This window comes from Olea europaea, chromosome 20 (genome assembly GCF_002742605.1).
Source record: "Olea europaea var. sylvestris chromosome 20, O_europaea_v1, whole genome shotgun sequence".
Taxonomy (NCBI): domain Eukaryota; kingdom Viridiplantae; phylum Streptophyta; class Magnoliopsida; order Lamiales; family Oleaceae; genus Olea; species Olea europaea.
Genome location: NC_036256.1, coordinates 10,901,533 through 10,918,742, shown reverse-complemented (window position 1 = coordinate 10,918,742; position 17,210 = coordinate 10,901,533). Strand labels below are relative to the sequence as shown.

General features: G+C 35.1%; 1 protein-coding gene across 1 annotated transcript; it reads left to right on the top strand.

Moving 5' to 3' along the window:
- Positions 1-178: 178 nt before the first annotated feature.
- LOC111369611 (V-type proton ATPase subunit a1-like) lies at positions 179-16,094 on the top strand. The gene is made up of 18 exons (XM_022991194.1): positions 179-530; positions 1,623-1,667; positions 2,623-2,745; positions 2,931-3,038; positions 4,373-4,486; positions 4,575-4,748; positions 5,009-5,146; positions 5,553-5,660; positions 5,771-5,878; positions 5,984-6,132; positions 7,352-7,505; positions 11,985-12,145; positions 12,733-12,939; positions 13,023-13,206; positions 13,295-13,378; positions 14,586-14,782; positions 14,866-14,925; positions 15,491-16,094. Exons 1-18 carry the CDS (start codon positions 390-392, stop codon positions 15,696-15,698), a joined length of 2,463 nt encoding a protein of 820 aa, XP_022846962.1. The 5' UTR covers positions 179-389; the 3' UTR covers positions 15,699-16,094.
- Positions 16,095-17,210: the final 1,116 nt, after the last annotated feature.

Below are 17,210 nucleotides of genomic sequence, written 5' to 3'. Positions count from 1 at the left end.
AATGAGAATGAGAATGGGGACCAAAATAGTTTTGCACGGGAATTCTTAATTTTTTTTTTTTATCTAATTTTGACTTATCATTTAAAAATGTTTATTTTTCTCAAAATTTATTCTCAAAAAATTGAGTCAATCCTCCATATATTTTGACCAAACAAAATGCTATTGATTTATGCTTATTTTCCTTCCATTTTACACTTCTATACCCACAACTGAAACCGCCACGAAATTCCCACCCCTTCGGCAGTTGTATGCACCACTTCCACGAGCTCGGCGAGAACCTCTATATACATATATGAAGAACTGATCAAATTCAGATCTGAATTGTGAACAGATTAAGTGAGTGATCTGATTGAAATTGATTAAGGGGGGCGTTTGCTGGTTCATGGAAAATGGAGTACACATACAACTTGCCACCCATGGATCTGATGCGCTCCGAGAAGATGACGTTTGTGCAACTCATTATTCCCGTCGAGTCGGCTCACCGGGCTGTATCTTATCTCGGCCAACTCGGTCTCCTTCAATTTCGCGACGTATGATCAGATCTCTATCTATTTGTATTGCTCAGTAATTGATTACATGAATACTCCCATAAATGGATTTAGTTTTAGTGTTTGGATCGATTGATGGGTTCTTGTTTATAGGGAGTGGATGATGGAGAGAGTATCTGTGTTGCTGGGATTTTTGTGAATAGAACCTATTTTCTGCCTGTAAAGTGAAATGAAGGAATAATTTACTGTTTTTTGCTCCAAGGTTTTTATATGATTAATATAAGTGTTGTAGATTTGATCTCAATGAGAGTCTTTTGCCTTTATTAATTTGATGGATGATTATACATTTTTTCTTCTTCTTTGAACTGGGTTTATTTTTATCTTAATGCTGTAACCGATCACTTCAGATATTATCTGGAAATTACTTTATTTATCTTGTAGTTGTCATAACTTAGGCTATTTTGTCTCTGGTGACTAGGAATTAGGATATTGGAACTGGAACATGCCAACTATATAAAATTGAATCAGAAGTTTTTCTAGTTTGAGCTCCACTCCTACACTATGAAACAAATTGTGAAATTAAGATTATAAAACCATCACACTTATATTATCAAGCTCCTGCTTTAAATTGAGTGTAAAGGACAAGAAAGAGAAATGAAGAGATATATTTACTCTAGTGATGAGTCCTCTCCGAACTGCAGGAGATAATTGCCCTTCATATGACTCACCAACTTCACCCCCGTCTTCCTCACCCTGTGAATCATTGTGAAGTAACTCCGATGAGGCGAAAGAGACCCTCCTGGCCCAACCCTAGACAATAGGCACTTGGCTCAAAATGTTGATCGGGGGAGAGATCTGTGGCCAATCTTGTAGTCACATTGCATCTTTTCCGAAGTCCATGAGTCTTCAAAGAATTTTATACTGCAATTGTTCAGAATGTTTTAAAGAAAAAATGATTATAGGAAATAAACTTTAGTTTCGGTAAGAATATTTACTCTGTTTCTTCAGTTTTCTCTGGTGAGGACATCTGGAAATCTGTAATTCTAAATGACAGGATAAGAGACTTCTTTGAGCTTAAAGTAGATTCTGGTTTGTATTGATCAGATGCACTTACTGTATGGTTTTGATTTGCAGTTAAATGATGGTAAGAGCCCTTTCCAACGAACATTTGTTAATCAGGTATCTGTCCATTAGCTTCTATTGGTGCCTGTTTATGAATCTAAGTTATATTTGCTTCTTCTTCTACATGTTCAATGGTATGCTTCAAAAGAAAATATAGTTCGTTTTGTATATTTTCCATATTTTATTAATAACTTTATGTTGTCAGTTGAACATTTTGAGAATTGTAGCTTGGGCTAAATTTTCCATATTCGAAAATTTATGATTGTTTATTGCTGACAATCATCTATCTTCTTGTTGGTCAGACATGATGTATTAACATGTAGTTAGATACGGCTAATCTGTGGCAACAAATTCTCTTGTTTTTAGGCGATATTGAAGTTCTATTTGTTCTTAACTTGTCTGGACAAGTTGATCTATAATATATTTCTAGACTTCACCTAATTTAGGGCATGACTGAGTGCTTGATAAGTAAACTTCTTGTCAGGCACTTGATTGCTTGATATTATTTTATGCTTTGGCAAGTAAAAGTAGTATCATGTGCCATGTGTGAATTGAGTTATTGATGTTGTCCTTGTTTTATGGGCATGCCTGTGTGCCTCTCACCTTCTCTTTTCCAATTACCAGAAAAGTTTGTGGATATAAATTGAAAATTATCTGGATATTTTATTTAACCAAAAATGAACAAAACTTAGCCCCTATTTGGCCCCCATTTTCTAAAATTCATTATTCCTCAATCTCATTTTCAACCACACATTTCATGGATCTACAACTTTTATCGAATTTTCAACCATGCATTTCATGAGCTTTTATCAAAATCTACTAAAAATCTGATTTTGAGCTAAACTAAACACGGGCTTATTCTTTTATGCATGAAAATCTGCACTGCACTTTATGGGTTCGTAAATAATGCTTTAATTGTCTTTGTTCTGGAAGCGATCATTGGTTCTGTCTAAAGATATTCTGTGCTTTAAGACATTCTTTAGATTTTAAATTTTTCATAAATTGTTCTCAGGTAAAAAGATGCGCTGAGATGTCAAGGAAACTACGATTCTTCAAAGATCAGATACATAAAGCTGGGCTAGTGCGTTCCCCTAATCCTGCATCTGAACCTGATGTTGAGTTAGAAGAACTGGAGGTCTTTTTCTTTTCATTAGGCTTCAATAGTTTCCATATGAACATTGTTTCTTTCTTCCACCTTGATGCCCTTTTATGGCAATCAGAATGCTGCAAAATGACCGCTTCTATGCTAGAAATTTCTTTTCCTTTTATTTCTGGTTGAATCTTGTGAGGGATGTTCTTTTTCCTTTATTTTGATTTTAGATTCAACTAGCGGAGCATGAGCACGAGCTTATTGAAATGAATTCCAACAGTGAGAAACTGCGGCAAACATATAATGAGCTGCTAGAGTTCAAGATGGTATTGCAGAAGGTAATTGACATATTCATGTGATTTTTACTTTCCATTTCGTTCCCTTGCATGTACAAACCCCTATTAGTATTGTATAGGAACTTTCGTGTCAGAATTACCTAAACCTAGTAAGTTTTGGGAGAGAGATTTTGTGGAGGTCTTTGCAGACAAAGGCAGGTAAAGAGAGAAATATAATGCGCGGAACATGAGGAAGGCCATTGCGCTTAGTATGTATGCTGGATACTAACTTTTTATTGGAAATTACAGGCAAACTCAATAGTTCCCATAGCTTTGCAGATCTAGTGGGGGGCTTCAGAAATTTTTGTTATACTTAATTATGCATAGGCCCCGTTTGGTACCCATTTTTTTCAAAATACATTTTTCTCTCTCTTCTTTTCAACCACACATTCTTCATTAAAATAATATTACACGTAAATAAAAAACTTTTCCTTTTTTTTAACCACACATTTCCCATCAATTTACTATTCCAAAATGTATTTTTACATAAAAATAACTCCCAAACACTCTCATAATATATCATCTTCTCTAATGTTCGGACTCTTCGAAATAGTCGGAAAACCCGTGTTAGACACGACATGTGTATGGGTATAGGATATGTGTCTAATCCTCCAAATTTAAAATGGACACTTTGTTGTTTTTGCTTCTTCTTCTTTCTTCTTATTTCTTTTACTATCCCTTTTCTTCTTTCTCGTTTCTCTTTCTATAAACCTAGCATCGCCGCCAAGAGGGTGGAGAAGGGCGACGGCACTAGGTTTTCCCTTCTTTTTCTTCTTCTTTCTTTTATCTTTCTATTTTCTAATTTTTTCCTACTTTTTCTCTCTGTAATGGGAGTTTAGGGTTTTATTTGTGTAAAATGAAAATTGGTTCCATATAATACTGTTTAGTGCTCCACTAAGTTCAAATTACAATCAAGCTCCTCATTTTCTATTTTATATAGCATTTAGTAATTCCCATAATTGAAAACTAAATCCCAAAATTCCTTTTTATTAGTCTTAACATTTTATTCAATACTCATTTCTTTCTTTGTAAATAATTTATTTTGGCCTATTCAAAATGATATCTTGGATTAGTAAAAAAATTGAAGTTTTAAAGATGTACTTGAAATTTAGACTATTTTTAGCCATGTTCTTGTATTCTCCATTTTAAAAAGTAAAAGATCCAATACTTAGATACGTACCCGAGTTCAAGCATAATAGATCATCTTTATATTCTAGATGCGTAGTTGTATGCTTTATAATGGAACCAATGCCAAGGGGAAATTAACTGCATCGTCCTTTCCAAAATTACGCATCATTTTCATGTTATTATGTTTTAAGCTGTCATGGTAATTACAGGCAGGTGATTTCCTTGTTTCAAGTGGGAATCATGCTGCGGCCCAGGAGACAGAATTAAGTGAAAACGTATATTCCAATGACAGTTATGCAGATTCAGCATCACTGCTTGAAGAGGTATCATTTGATATGATTTTTTCTTTGAAATAGTATTGCGCATGTTAAATGGCGTCTTTTTAATTGGTATTATGTTATCCAATGGCAGGAGATGCAACCTGGCCCATCAAATCAATCTGGTGTAAGATTTATTAGTGGCATTATCTGTAAATCTAAGGTTCTTAGATTTGAAAGGACGCTATTCCGTGCTACAAGGGGCAATATGCTTTTCAATCAAGCACCAGCTGATGATCAAATCATAGATCCTGCATCAAATGAAATGGTAATTTTTTGCTTCAATTCTCTTTGCACACAGATCTGCATATCTAACATTTTCTAATTAGAATTCCAAACCATAACCTTAAAAAATTCAAAAGAATAAATATTTACTTCTGAAGATCAGAAGAAAAGAGAATCAATTGATCACAATCGTTGTTCTCATTCGTTAAATGATAGGACAAAACTATATTATGCATTCTATCCTTGCCGATGAAGAGTTATGAAATATTTTATAGAATTGATCTGTGGTTGTTGTTTCTGCAGGTTGAGAAAACTGTTTTTGTTGTATTCTTCTCTGGTGAGCAGGCAAGGACAAAAATTCTCAAAATTTGTGAATCATTTGGTGCAAATTGCTATCCTGTTCCTGAGGACTTGACCAAACGGAGCCAAATAATCCGAGAAGTATGTTTTAAAGATACCACTTGCACTTTCTGATGAATTGGGAAAAGATTCAGATCTGCTTGTCTGTATTATTTTAGATATTTCTTTTTGGTTGGTTTTTTTCTCATTATCATGACAGGATGCTGGAAAAAAGCTTCATGTTCTTGCTATTTAATTTGATGCATGCGTGAACTCAGAACTATCTAACATGGGCATTGCCCCTTTTTTTGAAATGTATTAACTTTGAACTTACATGTTAGTATCAAATTCATGAATGTGGATTAAGCTCAATTCTTATCCCATAGAAGTGCATTAACCTTGAAACTCGTAATTATATTAAAATGTCTTGTGCTTCTAAGTAGGTACTTTCTTCACTTTTTGGATGCCACACAAGGCACATTTATACATATTAATTTCTCATTCACAGGTATTGTCACGTTCATCTGATTTAGAGGCCACCTTGGAGGCTGGCCTACGTCATCGGGATACGGCTCTTAACACCATTGGTTTTTACCTTTCAAAGTGGACAAATATGGTACGTTACATCTGTCAAAATTTTCTTGTCAAACTAAAATCATGATATCAATAGGCAAGGTCTGGGATGAAAATCTTGTAACTTACTTCAGTTCCTTAACTCCTCTTTAGGTTAGAAGGGAAAAGGCTGTTTATGATGTGTTGAATATGCTGAATTTTGATGTCACAAAGAAGTGTTTGGTTGGTGAGGGCTGGTGCCCTATTTTTGCAAAAACTAGGGTAATTTCACTTTCTATTTAATTTTTATTTTTCTTGGTCAGATATCTGGAATAGTTGTCATCACTGCATTATTTCAGTTAAGGGATAATATCTTCAATGTTACAGATTCAGGAATCCCTGCAACGTGCAACATTTGACTGTAGCTCACAAGTGGGTATAATATTTCACGTAATGGATGCTGTCGAGTCACCTCCCACATACTTTAGAACCAACCATTTCACAAATGCATATCAAGAAATTGTTGATGCATACGGGTAAGTCAAATATGTCTAGCCGTATTTTTTGGACTTAAACTTTCTTCTCCTAAAATTCGGTTTATTTTTGTTCTTGTCAATTTGACATTACAAGTATTTAACTTCTTAATTAATTGTTCCTTTTCTTATATTTTGTAATGCTATTGCTATATAGTTTCTCTTGCTTGTTAAGGCTCCTTTTTCCCCAAAAAAAAAATGGAAGAATTTTAAGTTTATCTCTGTTTTGAAGTTTTGTTTACAAATTACAATGAAATTCATGTTAATTTTTGTAGATCCATTAGCATCAATTATGCTTCTTTCCCATACTTCTCTAGATTATCTGACAAAAAACATAAATGATGGACAATTTTATTTTCTGGGCATTAATATTCCCACCTTTTTCATTCTGAATAAATGGACTCAGTCTCGTCTGAATGCGTCCTTTCTAGTAGACAGGTAATTTCTCTTTATCAAGAAAGGAATATGTTTGTCAATAGAGAGAATATTGTTGAGTTTTAGTCAAGCAACCTGCACTCATGTCCTAAATTAGTGAGTTCAATTTGGCATTCTGGTGGAACTACTCTGCAGACTGGTGTTTTGATCACGTCTCCACTTGAAGATGCCTTTTTTTTGTTTTACGGTGTTTTGCCAGAGTCTACACTTTGTTTTGCAGCAGCAATCGCACACTTGATTTTTTCATGGCCTCCAAGTAAGACCAAGCCTGCAACCTTCAGAGTCCAAGTCCATGCCTTGACCACCAGACCACCTGTGCTTTTCTGTTAAGTCCAAAAATTTGTTTAAGTGACTTTATGACTGGTTTATTACTAAAAAGCTATACAAATTGCGAAAAATACTTGCCAGTTATTACAAATAAATGAATTATTATTTTTAAATCTATAAAGAATCTATATCTTTACATGCTTTTGAGACTTTCTGAACCATGTTCTTTGTACAATTGATGAACTTTGCTAACAATATTTTTAACTTGCGATGGAGGTTCGGAGTACCACTTGCCTCTTGCAGGTGGTTAAAGGAATAAGTAAAATTTCTAGCTTATTATTTTACTTGTGACATTTCACTCTATCGAGGTTGAAGTTATTTATTGTTTTGACATTGGACCCTTTCTTTATGTAACAAACTTTTTTATTAACAGCCTTTTCCAAGAAGTAATATTTCCTCTTTATATCTGTCTTTTATGCATAGCTGAACAAAGCACTGATGCAACAATATATTTTGGCAGCGTCGCAAAGTATCAGGAGGCAAATCCGGCAGTTTATACAATCATTACATTTCCATTTCTTTTTGCTGTGATGTTTGGGGATTGGGGTCATGGTATATGCTTGTTATTGGGAGCCTTAGTCCTTATAGTCCGTGAAAAAAAGCTCAGTTCCCAGGTATGGTATCTTAATGTAAGATAGTTTATAAAAAATAATGGATTCATGGTGCAGTTCTGCTAATAATCAATCAGAAGATTTATCCGCTAGTCTTCTTTTATTTCTAGAGTTGCCCGATGTTGATATGGTTTGATTTTGAAGTAGTTGTGTAGTTGTCATTAATTGAAGCTATTTGATGGTAATATGTTACTCGAGTATGTCATGAAGTTCATTATTTTCTTATAAAATACTGTTGGATTTTATGCACAATAATAAGGAGATGAAAAAGAAAAATCAACACAAAAATTTACGTGGTTCGGCAGTGGCCTACATCCACGAGAGCGAAGCGGAGATAATTTTATTCGATGCGCTCTGACCTCTCACTTCACTCCGCTTCAGCATCGGCCTATTTGATCCAGGACCTGTGTTCCACTCTATATGAGCCACATACACAACAATTTTCACCTTGACGAATATTCACTCCTTAGGAGAAAAACATAACCTGGAAAATCACACCATCTAGGACCAATGGGTTGGGACACATCCTCTCTAACCCCGAGAGATATTAATCAAGTTCAAGCAATGTTTGAATCTATCCATTGTGATTGATTTTGTCATCATGTCTGCTGCATTATCTAAGGTATGCACCTTCTCTAACAAAAGCTCTCCTGAAGTAACCAACTCTCTTATCTTATGAAATCTCACATCAATGTGCTTGGTTCTTGTATGATAAATTTGATTCTTCGCTAGAAAGATGGTTCTCTGACTATCACAGTACAGCTTTATTCCATCTTGTTTGATCCTAAGTTCCCTGACAAGCTGATATGATCCGGGATGTGCCACCAATTATTGAAGATATGATGATTGATTGGACGAAGCCAAAGCCACATTTGAGACATTCAAGAACCATTAAGGGCTGAGCAAGTGAGGTTAGTTTGCTAAGTGATAAGTCACATGAAGGGATCGACGACCGAAATAACTTGGAGTCACATAATTCAAACAACCGGATTGTGGAGCCAAAGAAGATGCTATGGGAGTGCATAGCACATATACCGTGCGGTCACATGAGGAGGTGCAGGGAATTTGGACGCAGTCACAGTTTGATCCATGCGACCGCATAGATTTCTTCTATGCGGCCGCATAGCAGTAATTCGAGGATCGAAGTTGCAATTTTCGCGAGTTTCCTATTTTTACTAGAATTCTAATCTTTTACATCTTTTTAATATTTTGAATGTATTTTTTTTTTCCATTCTTAATTAGATTTTAAGGTTTTCATATAAATAGAACATTATTTTCATTATAATGGACCTTTTGACAATTTGAGAGATTCTATCCAACGAGGGATTTTGCTACCAATCCTTGTTCTTGCTAGAACAATTGAACTTATCAAGGAATTCATTATTTCTTGTGGCGTTCACAATTATCCGGCTGAGATCCCTATTCCGTGTAATTAAGAGGTCATTAGTTTATATAACTTTTGGTTGCTTAGTTCATTGATTGGGGATTAAATCCAAAACCATTGATTATTTGGCGTTCTTGGGTTCTGCATCAATCTAGTTGTAGGTTCGTTAGTGTTTGTTGATATCGGGTTCGCATCACAAGCCCTTTCAACCACAATAATTCCTTGGTTACCTCAGTTGCCGCCATGTACTCTGCTTCAGTTGTAGATAATGCCACAAGTGATTGCATCATTGATCTCCAACATATGGGCCCACCTGCGAGTGTGAAAACATAACATGTATGGGACCTTCTGTCATCCAAGTCCCCTACATAATCTGCATCTAAGTATCCTTGAACTGAAATATCACAATAGTCTCTCAAACATGATCCTGCACTCCATTGTACCTTTCAAGTACTTGAAAATCCACTTTACAGCTCTTCAATGCTCTCTACCAGGATTAGTCATATACTTACTAACTACATTGACTGCATGTGCTAGATCTGGTTTGGTACACACCATTGCATACATCAAACATCCAACTGCGCTGACATAAGGTACTTTTGACATCTCTACAACTTCTTCTTCATTCTTTGGACACTGATTATTAGACAATCTAAAGTGATGTGCCAATAGTGTAGCAACTGATTTTGCATCTAACATGCTAAACCTCTCTAACATTTTCTTCAAATAATTTTTCTACGACACCCATAATTTTTTGGCTTTCCTATCTCTGATGATCTCCATGCCAAGAATTTTCTTAGCCGATCCCAAGTCTTTCATATCAAACTTACTACTCAACAAAGATTTCAATCTGTCTACCTCGTCCATGTTCTTAGCAGCAATAAGCATGTCATTCACATACAACATCAAGAAAATATGAGTTATCCTCAAGAACTTTGTAGTAAACGCAACAATCATACTCACAACGACTGTGGCCAATATGAATCATACGAGAGTCGAACTTCTTGTATCATTGTCGTGGAGACTGCTTAAGCCCATATAAAGACTTCTTTAGTTTACACACAAGATTCTCTATTCCTAGTTCCAAAAACCCTTCTCGCTGCTCCATGAAAATCTGTTCCTCCAAATCACCATGAAGAAAAGTAGTCTTCACATCGAGTTGCTCTAACTCCAAATCAAAATTAGCCACCATTGCCAAAACAATCCTGATGGAGGTGTATGACGACTGGGGAGAAAATTCACCACTTGACTCTTACCTCTACCCTTGTCTGAATTGAGCTTCTCTTTACCTGGAGAAGCTTTAAGCATGAATGCTTCATCAAAGACTACATCCATACTTATCACCATTTTCCTTGCCTCTGGATTCCAAAACTTGTAACCCTTTACACCTTTCACATAGCCTAAAAAAAATGCATTTTCTTGATTTCGGATCAAGTTTGGATCACTGATGACTAGATACATGCACATAAGCCGAACACCCAAATACTCTCAATTCAGAATAATCAACTTCATTACCTATCCAAACTTCCTTTGCAACTTTCCCATTTAGTGCTGCTCATGGTGATCTATTTATGACATAATATGTCATGTTTACTGCTTCTGTCCAAAAACTCTTCGAGAGCCCTGCATTCAGCCTCAAACATTTTGCCCGTTTTGCAATTGTTCTGTTCATCCTTTTCTCTACACGATTCTGCTACGGTGTCTTGCGAACTGTATAGTGCCGCTGAATACCATGCTCCTTACAAAATTTCAAAAATTGTGAATTTTTGTACTTTGTACCGCTGTCTGTCCTCAAATACTTAATTTTCTGCTTGTTTGGTTCTCTACTTTTGCTTTCCACAATTTGAACTTAGCAAAGACTTCAGATTTGTGCTTCATCAAAAATACCCAAACTTTTCTAGAGAAGTTATCAATGAAAGTAATAAAATATTGAGATCCACCTTTGGACAACTCTCTCACGAGTCCCCAAACATCTGAGCGCACGTAATCAAGAATGCCCTCTGTCTTGTGTTTTCCTATCTTGAACTGTACTATGAACTGTTTTCCAAGTACACAGAACTTGCAGAAATCCAGCTTGCATGATTTTACCTCCTTCAACAAATTCCTCTCGTGAAGTTCAACCATGCCACTTTCTCCTATATGCCCCAGTCACATATGCTATAGAAGAGTGTCATCTGACTCAGATTCTGCTACGGCAACTCCACGTACAACTATATCCCCGAGTAGTTTGTAGATATTACCTACTAATTTCTGAACTTGTTTATTCTTGATTTTGTGCTTCTATTACAACTTTGTTTGTACAGATTGTTAGGGAAGGTAATTTATCAGAATGCACTTTGTGTTCCATTTGGTGTGTTAGCGAAATTCTTGGATATGCAAGGTGGTAGAGAAGTTTTGAGTGTCTCAACTTGTTTCTTCTGATGTGGAACAATCATTGAATTATAGCAGCTCTGCTCTAAAGTAGAGTTATTTTTTTTTTCCTGAGGTTGCAAAGGGTCAGATGCAATTTAAGGGGTAGGAGGAAATTCCAAACCGAAGGATATTACAGTGGCTTTTCAGCAACATTTAAGAGATATTTTGTACGCTATACCTTTGTGGTAGAACTAGTAAAATTTTCCTCATCAAGTAAAGAAATACTGATATCATCATCTGTGGATAGGATAAGCTTGGGATGGTGTAGTTGTCCATTCAGAAGTAGCTTGTGATCTTAGCTCTATGCTATGTGAACAGACCACAGAAACTGTCTCCCAGATTTGCTACAGCTTATATTTAGTTCCTTCAATTTGGTAGGATTAGCTGCCTCGTAGAAGTTAGTAGTAGAAGTAAGCGAAGTTAACCAGGAAAAATAAGTGATTATAGATAGCCAAAGTAAATTAGCAAGGAAAAAATAGGAAGGTGGCCAAATTGATGCTAACCTTTGAGCGATTATCCATATAATGAAGTAGACTGACCATCACAGATCTCAAAGACTATATGGTTATCTTCACTAACCACAAATTTTCCTGGACAAAATTAAGCACGCATTTTTTATCATTCATCTCAGTTACTCTTCATATGCTTCATTTCTACTTTGTAACATATTATTTCTTACCCCCCAGAAACTTGACAGCTTTATGGAGATGCTTTTTGGTGGCCGTTATCTTCTCCTTTTGATGTCTCTGTTTTCAATATACTGTGGCTTGATATATAATGAATTCTTCTCCGTCCCATTTCACATATTTGGTCACTCTGCCTACAAATGCCGAGATGCCACATGCAGGTAACTTGAATCACTGTCCTTGAATCTTTAGGTGTTTTCTGTTTGTGGCATTTAATTTGAGGCATCAATAGGGGTCAGTAAACGAATATAGAGAAAATAAAGTTATAGACGATAGGATGGTTAGGGTACAACAGGGTAAATACATTCGGAGTTTGAAAATTACTTGCGCAATAAATTTGGTATATTGTGATCATCTTCCTTCTCTTCCTACTTCTACAGTACTAGGCTTTTGCTGAGTAATTTGATCCAGGGAAATTGTTGTATTCTTGAAAACTAACTAAACATTAGCAAGTTGAATTATGTAGTTGAAGTTTATTGACCTGAATATGGCTTGCTAGGAAATGGTTGACCTCTGAGATGCTTTTATTTTAACCTGATCTTAGACAGGATTATTCAGCAGGCTCCTCAAGCTTCTAATAATTCCATATGTTTCCACTTTCTTTCCCCACCTTTCCAGTTTCATCTAGACCATTAGCAAGTTTGTAAAGGTTTCTTTGGTGTATAATTATGAATACATTTTTTATTTATCCTCCTCCATTTTTGTAAATTGTAGCTCTCATACTGTTGCTGTCTGTTGATGTTAACAGTGATGCTTATTCAGTTGGTTTAGTCAAATATCGGGATGCATACCCATTTGGTGTCGATCCAAGTTGGCGTGGAAGTCGTTCTGAGCTTCCTTTCTTGAATTCTCTCAAGATGAAGATGTCTATTTTGTTTGGGGTGGTGCAGATGAACCTAGGAATCATACTAAGTTATTTCAATGCACGTTACTTTGGCAACTCACTCGATATTAAGTGTGTTCGCGTTCCTTTTCCTTTTCCCAATTTTCATTTGTTTGGAATCCAATGTAAGGACTTACCTTATGCGTTGTTCTTAGGTATCAGTTTGTGCCACAGATGATCTTTCTTAACAGCCTTTTTGGATATCTCTCTCTCCTCATCATTATCAAATGGTGTACTGGTTCTCAAGCGGACCTGTATCACGTGATGATTTACATGTTCTTGAGTCCTTTTGAGGATCTGCGTGATAATAAACTATTCTGGGGTCAGAGTGTACTTCAGGCATGATATCTATTTTATCTTCTTGCATATTTTTTTATATTGTTCATATATAATTTTCAGCCTCAACTGTTCAATGAAAGTTTTGCAGGTCATATTGCTGCTTTCGGCAGTTATTGCTGTTCCATGGATGCTCTTCCCAAAACCCTTTATTCTGAAGAGACTTCACACTGAGGTAATGTTGATTTCCCATGTGTTTTTTTTTTTTTTAACTGGGATTCAACTATAGGATTTTTCCTACTTTTATTTTATCCATCAAAGTAAAGGGTTGCAAGACTTCTTCTCTTGTTTAAGACCCAGTATTTGTTTCTCTGCCGTTCTAACATGCACATCACTTCCTTTGTTAAGAACTTGTGCTGCCTTATGAATGTTTCTCCTCCTCTCTGTACGTTTGTGGTATCTTTTTCATTTTTCCTGTATATAGAAATAATTATGATAATATTTGAAGAATTATTTCCTTTGAGTTAAAATGTCTTTGATTAATAATTCCTTTTTCCTCCTTTTGCCTGAAATTTTGGCCTCAACAATTCTTACTCTTTCTTAGATCTATATAGTTTCCTTTTAGTTAATTTATCAGGAAACTGGGGTTCTATCTCACTTTGGACTGGGATATGCCTGTGTGCATTTAACCACAGTAACCCTACGATTTTTATTTTTATTTTTTATTATTATTATTTTTTTCAAGTTATATATGTTTGCCTGTGGTTTATTGTTTGAGTAATATAAATGTTGTCACTAGAACATATATTATATCGGACTCCTGAGAAATATTACTAATATGTTAATATCGGAAACGAAAGAATGGTGCTGAATCTAAGAGCTTGTTTGAGCCCCATTTTTGGTGTAGAATACATTTTAAAATAGTAGATTGATGGAAAATGTGGATAAAAAATAAGAAAAAGTTTTGGGTTTACGTGTAATATAATTTTATTGTAGAATGTATGGTTGAAAAGAAGAGGGAGAAAAATGTATTTTAGAAATAATGGGGATCAAACAAGGGCTAAATACCATCTTATATAACTGCTTCAGTATCTTGTTGATATATTTATCTCGTATGGATATTTCAAACTGGATTGATGATGTTAAGCATCATACACTGGCTGATTTGTCGGATTCTAATTTGGAAGTAAGAAATTTGGAGAATGTGGATGTCTACGTTTTCCTGAGAAGCAGCATCCTGATTTTGTGTTTTAGATAGCTCATTTATCCAACTAAAGATATTCATGTAATCAGTAGATCATGGCTCTCAATTTTCCTAATAATATGGTTTATAAGTTGAATTTCTTTTTGTATTGTTGTGTTGATTTATTAGAGCTACTTATTTAGGTCTTAAAACCTATGAATCAGTGATTGACACAACCAATTTTTTTTATGTATCTAAGAGATTTCAAGGTCGGACATATGGAATTCTTGGAACCTCAGACATGTATAATGAGGAGGAACCTGACTCTGCGAGGCATCCACACCTTGATGAATTCAATTTCAGTGAGGTCTTTGTGCATCAGATGATACACGCTATTGAGTTTGTACTTGGTGCAGTTTCAAATACTGCATCATATCTTCGGCTGTGGGCTTTGAGGTAGGGGAATTTTTCTAAGGTTCACTGTATTTTTTATTTATGAATTTGTTCATTTGATAATTGTTATCCTTGTGTAATCGCAGTTTGGCTCACTCAGAATTATCAACTGTGTTCTATGAAAAGGTTCTCCTCCTTGCCTGGGGGTAAGTACTTACCCTGATCTACTCTTGTGCATTATGTTCCTTGTCCAATTTAACTTACCATCCTGATGATTTTTACATGGTGTACGAGGCCCACCAACTAAATTGTTTTTCCCTTATACTTTATATACCTGTTTCGTGTCAATTACCCTGCCACCCCGAAATTCAATGCCATGCCTAGGTGATTAATTATAACCTGCTTACTATTTTGGATCATTACCAACTTGGTGTCTCCTTTAGTTGTCCACCATGGTATAGTTAAATTGGCTTACCCGGCTAGTTGGTTAGGAGACAGCAGGTAATCTTACTCGATATGAAGTGATTCCAAACATTTTCCTTTTGAGTTTCCCAGTGATCAATGTTTGGGTTTGTATGGAGAAGCTATAATCCTGTGTTTCGATAACAATGCTGCAAACCATAATGCGCTTATCTGTATGAAAAAGGAAAAAATAGAGAGTAGGTGGAAGTGAGATAATACCGCTCTAGCTTATAATGCTCATCTTCTTCCTGTGCTCAACTGCAAGTGAGATCTACCCACTTTCACGCCTACCATTGTTTATGAATGCAGGTACGACAACATCGTCATACGATTGATTGGTCTGGCAGTTTTTGCTTTTGCTACAGCTTTTATACTATTAATGATGGAAAGTCTTAGTGCTTTCCTGCACGCATTGCGTCTCCATTGGGTTGAATTTCAAAACAAGTTCTACAATGGCGATGGCTATAAATTTAAGCCCTTTTCATTTGCTTTATTAACTGATGATGATGATGATTAGTGTCTTTTCGTTACTCCATATTCCTGAAATTTTGCAAAAGTAGCACAGGGAAAATGATAATTTTTGGTGGCAAATGAGCCTCGAGATTTTTTCGCTTCTTCTCTTTAGCATGGAATTGTAAAATTCCTTGCTGAAGATTCTTTAGATGCAATGGTATTCTGCTGAGATTAGCCAAAGAATTTGTAATTCTTTTTATAATCTTAGGATGGAGGAGTTGTAAAGTTGGCGACCAAGTACTTTTTGTCTTTATTTTGAGGCCCATTTTGCACAAATCTATGTTTAGTGTAGGTTATGTTGGATATTATTCTTCTGTAATAATGAATCATATTCTTATAGATTTCTGAAAGTAGTTTGTTTGTAAAGTAGTTGAGCTCAATTCTTTATCAGTGCTGGATTTTTAATTGAATTCCAGCAGTATCCTCGTACATTGATTGCTCTAACTTAAGCAGTTAGACATTACTAAGTGCTCTGTTTTTTATCGCTTCCTTTTTAGGGTTTTTAATTCATCTGTTGAATGTCATATAAGAAACTTGATTTGACGATATTAATTGGACACGTTTTCATGGATTAAGGTTTGGTGATATGAAAAATGCTATGTGCACATCTCATGGCGTACACAATGGGTTACACTATTCTCACATAGAGGGGGTCTACGAATATTTTATTATATGTGAGCCCTTTCATGTTAGAGGGGGGTGTAATGCTGTGTGTACACAGTAGTGCACACATAGCATTTCGCGATATACTCCAATAGAAGAAAGAGTAAGTTGTGTAATGTTTTGTTGTATATATTTGTACTATCCTTCGGTAGTGTGTGATTAAAATGAGGTGTTGTCTCAAAAAATTATTGTAGTTTTTAATACTTCTTACCAATTTTACAAGTTTTCCCTTTTTTATCTTTTTTTCTTTTTTTAAAAGTAAGGCTACATGTACTCACTTCCAATTGATGTACAGAAGGAAAAAAATAAAAAATAAAATAAAATAAAATAAAAGAGTTTGAAAAAGATAACAAGAAAAAAGAAAAGATAATTAATTAAATTTTAATATGATGTCATGTAATTAATTTATAAATGATAATGTATATGTAGCATTATTTTTTTATTATTACTATTTAATAACGAAATGGGACACGTCATACCATTACAAATATTTTTATAGAAGACATGTTATTTTGAGATAAAAAGAACTAACTTATAATTTCAAATTTTAGAATGACTGAGGGTCAAAATTAAAAGTTCAAAGATATATTGACATGTTATTTGGATTACGGGTTAGACCATTTTGATGAATGACATTTGTCTGCTTTCCAATAGATTGTCACTTGGCCGTGTTGCCATAGAAGACATGTTATTTTGAGATAATACTTGGATTATTCGACATGTTTTTACGTATAATTAATTTGCAATTTGCTTGTTTCCAAACGATTTCTTAAGCAATGTCATTTGGACAATATTCTAAATTTGAAATCCTTGTCATATATTGGAAATTGAAATTAGATTCAACTTTGAATTT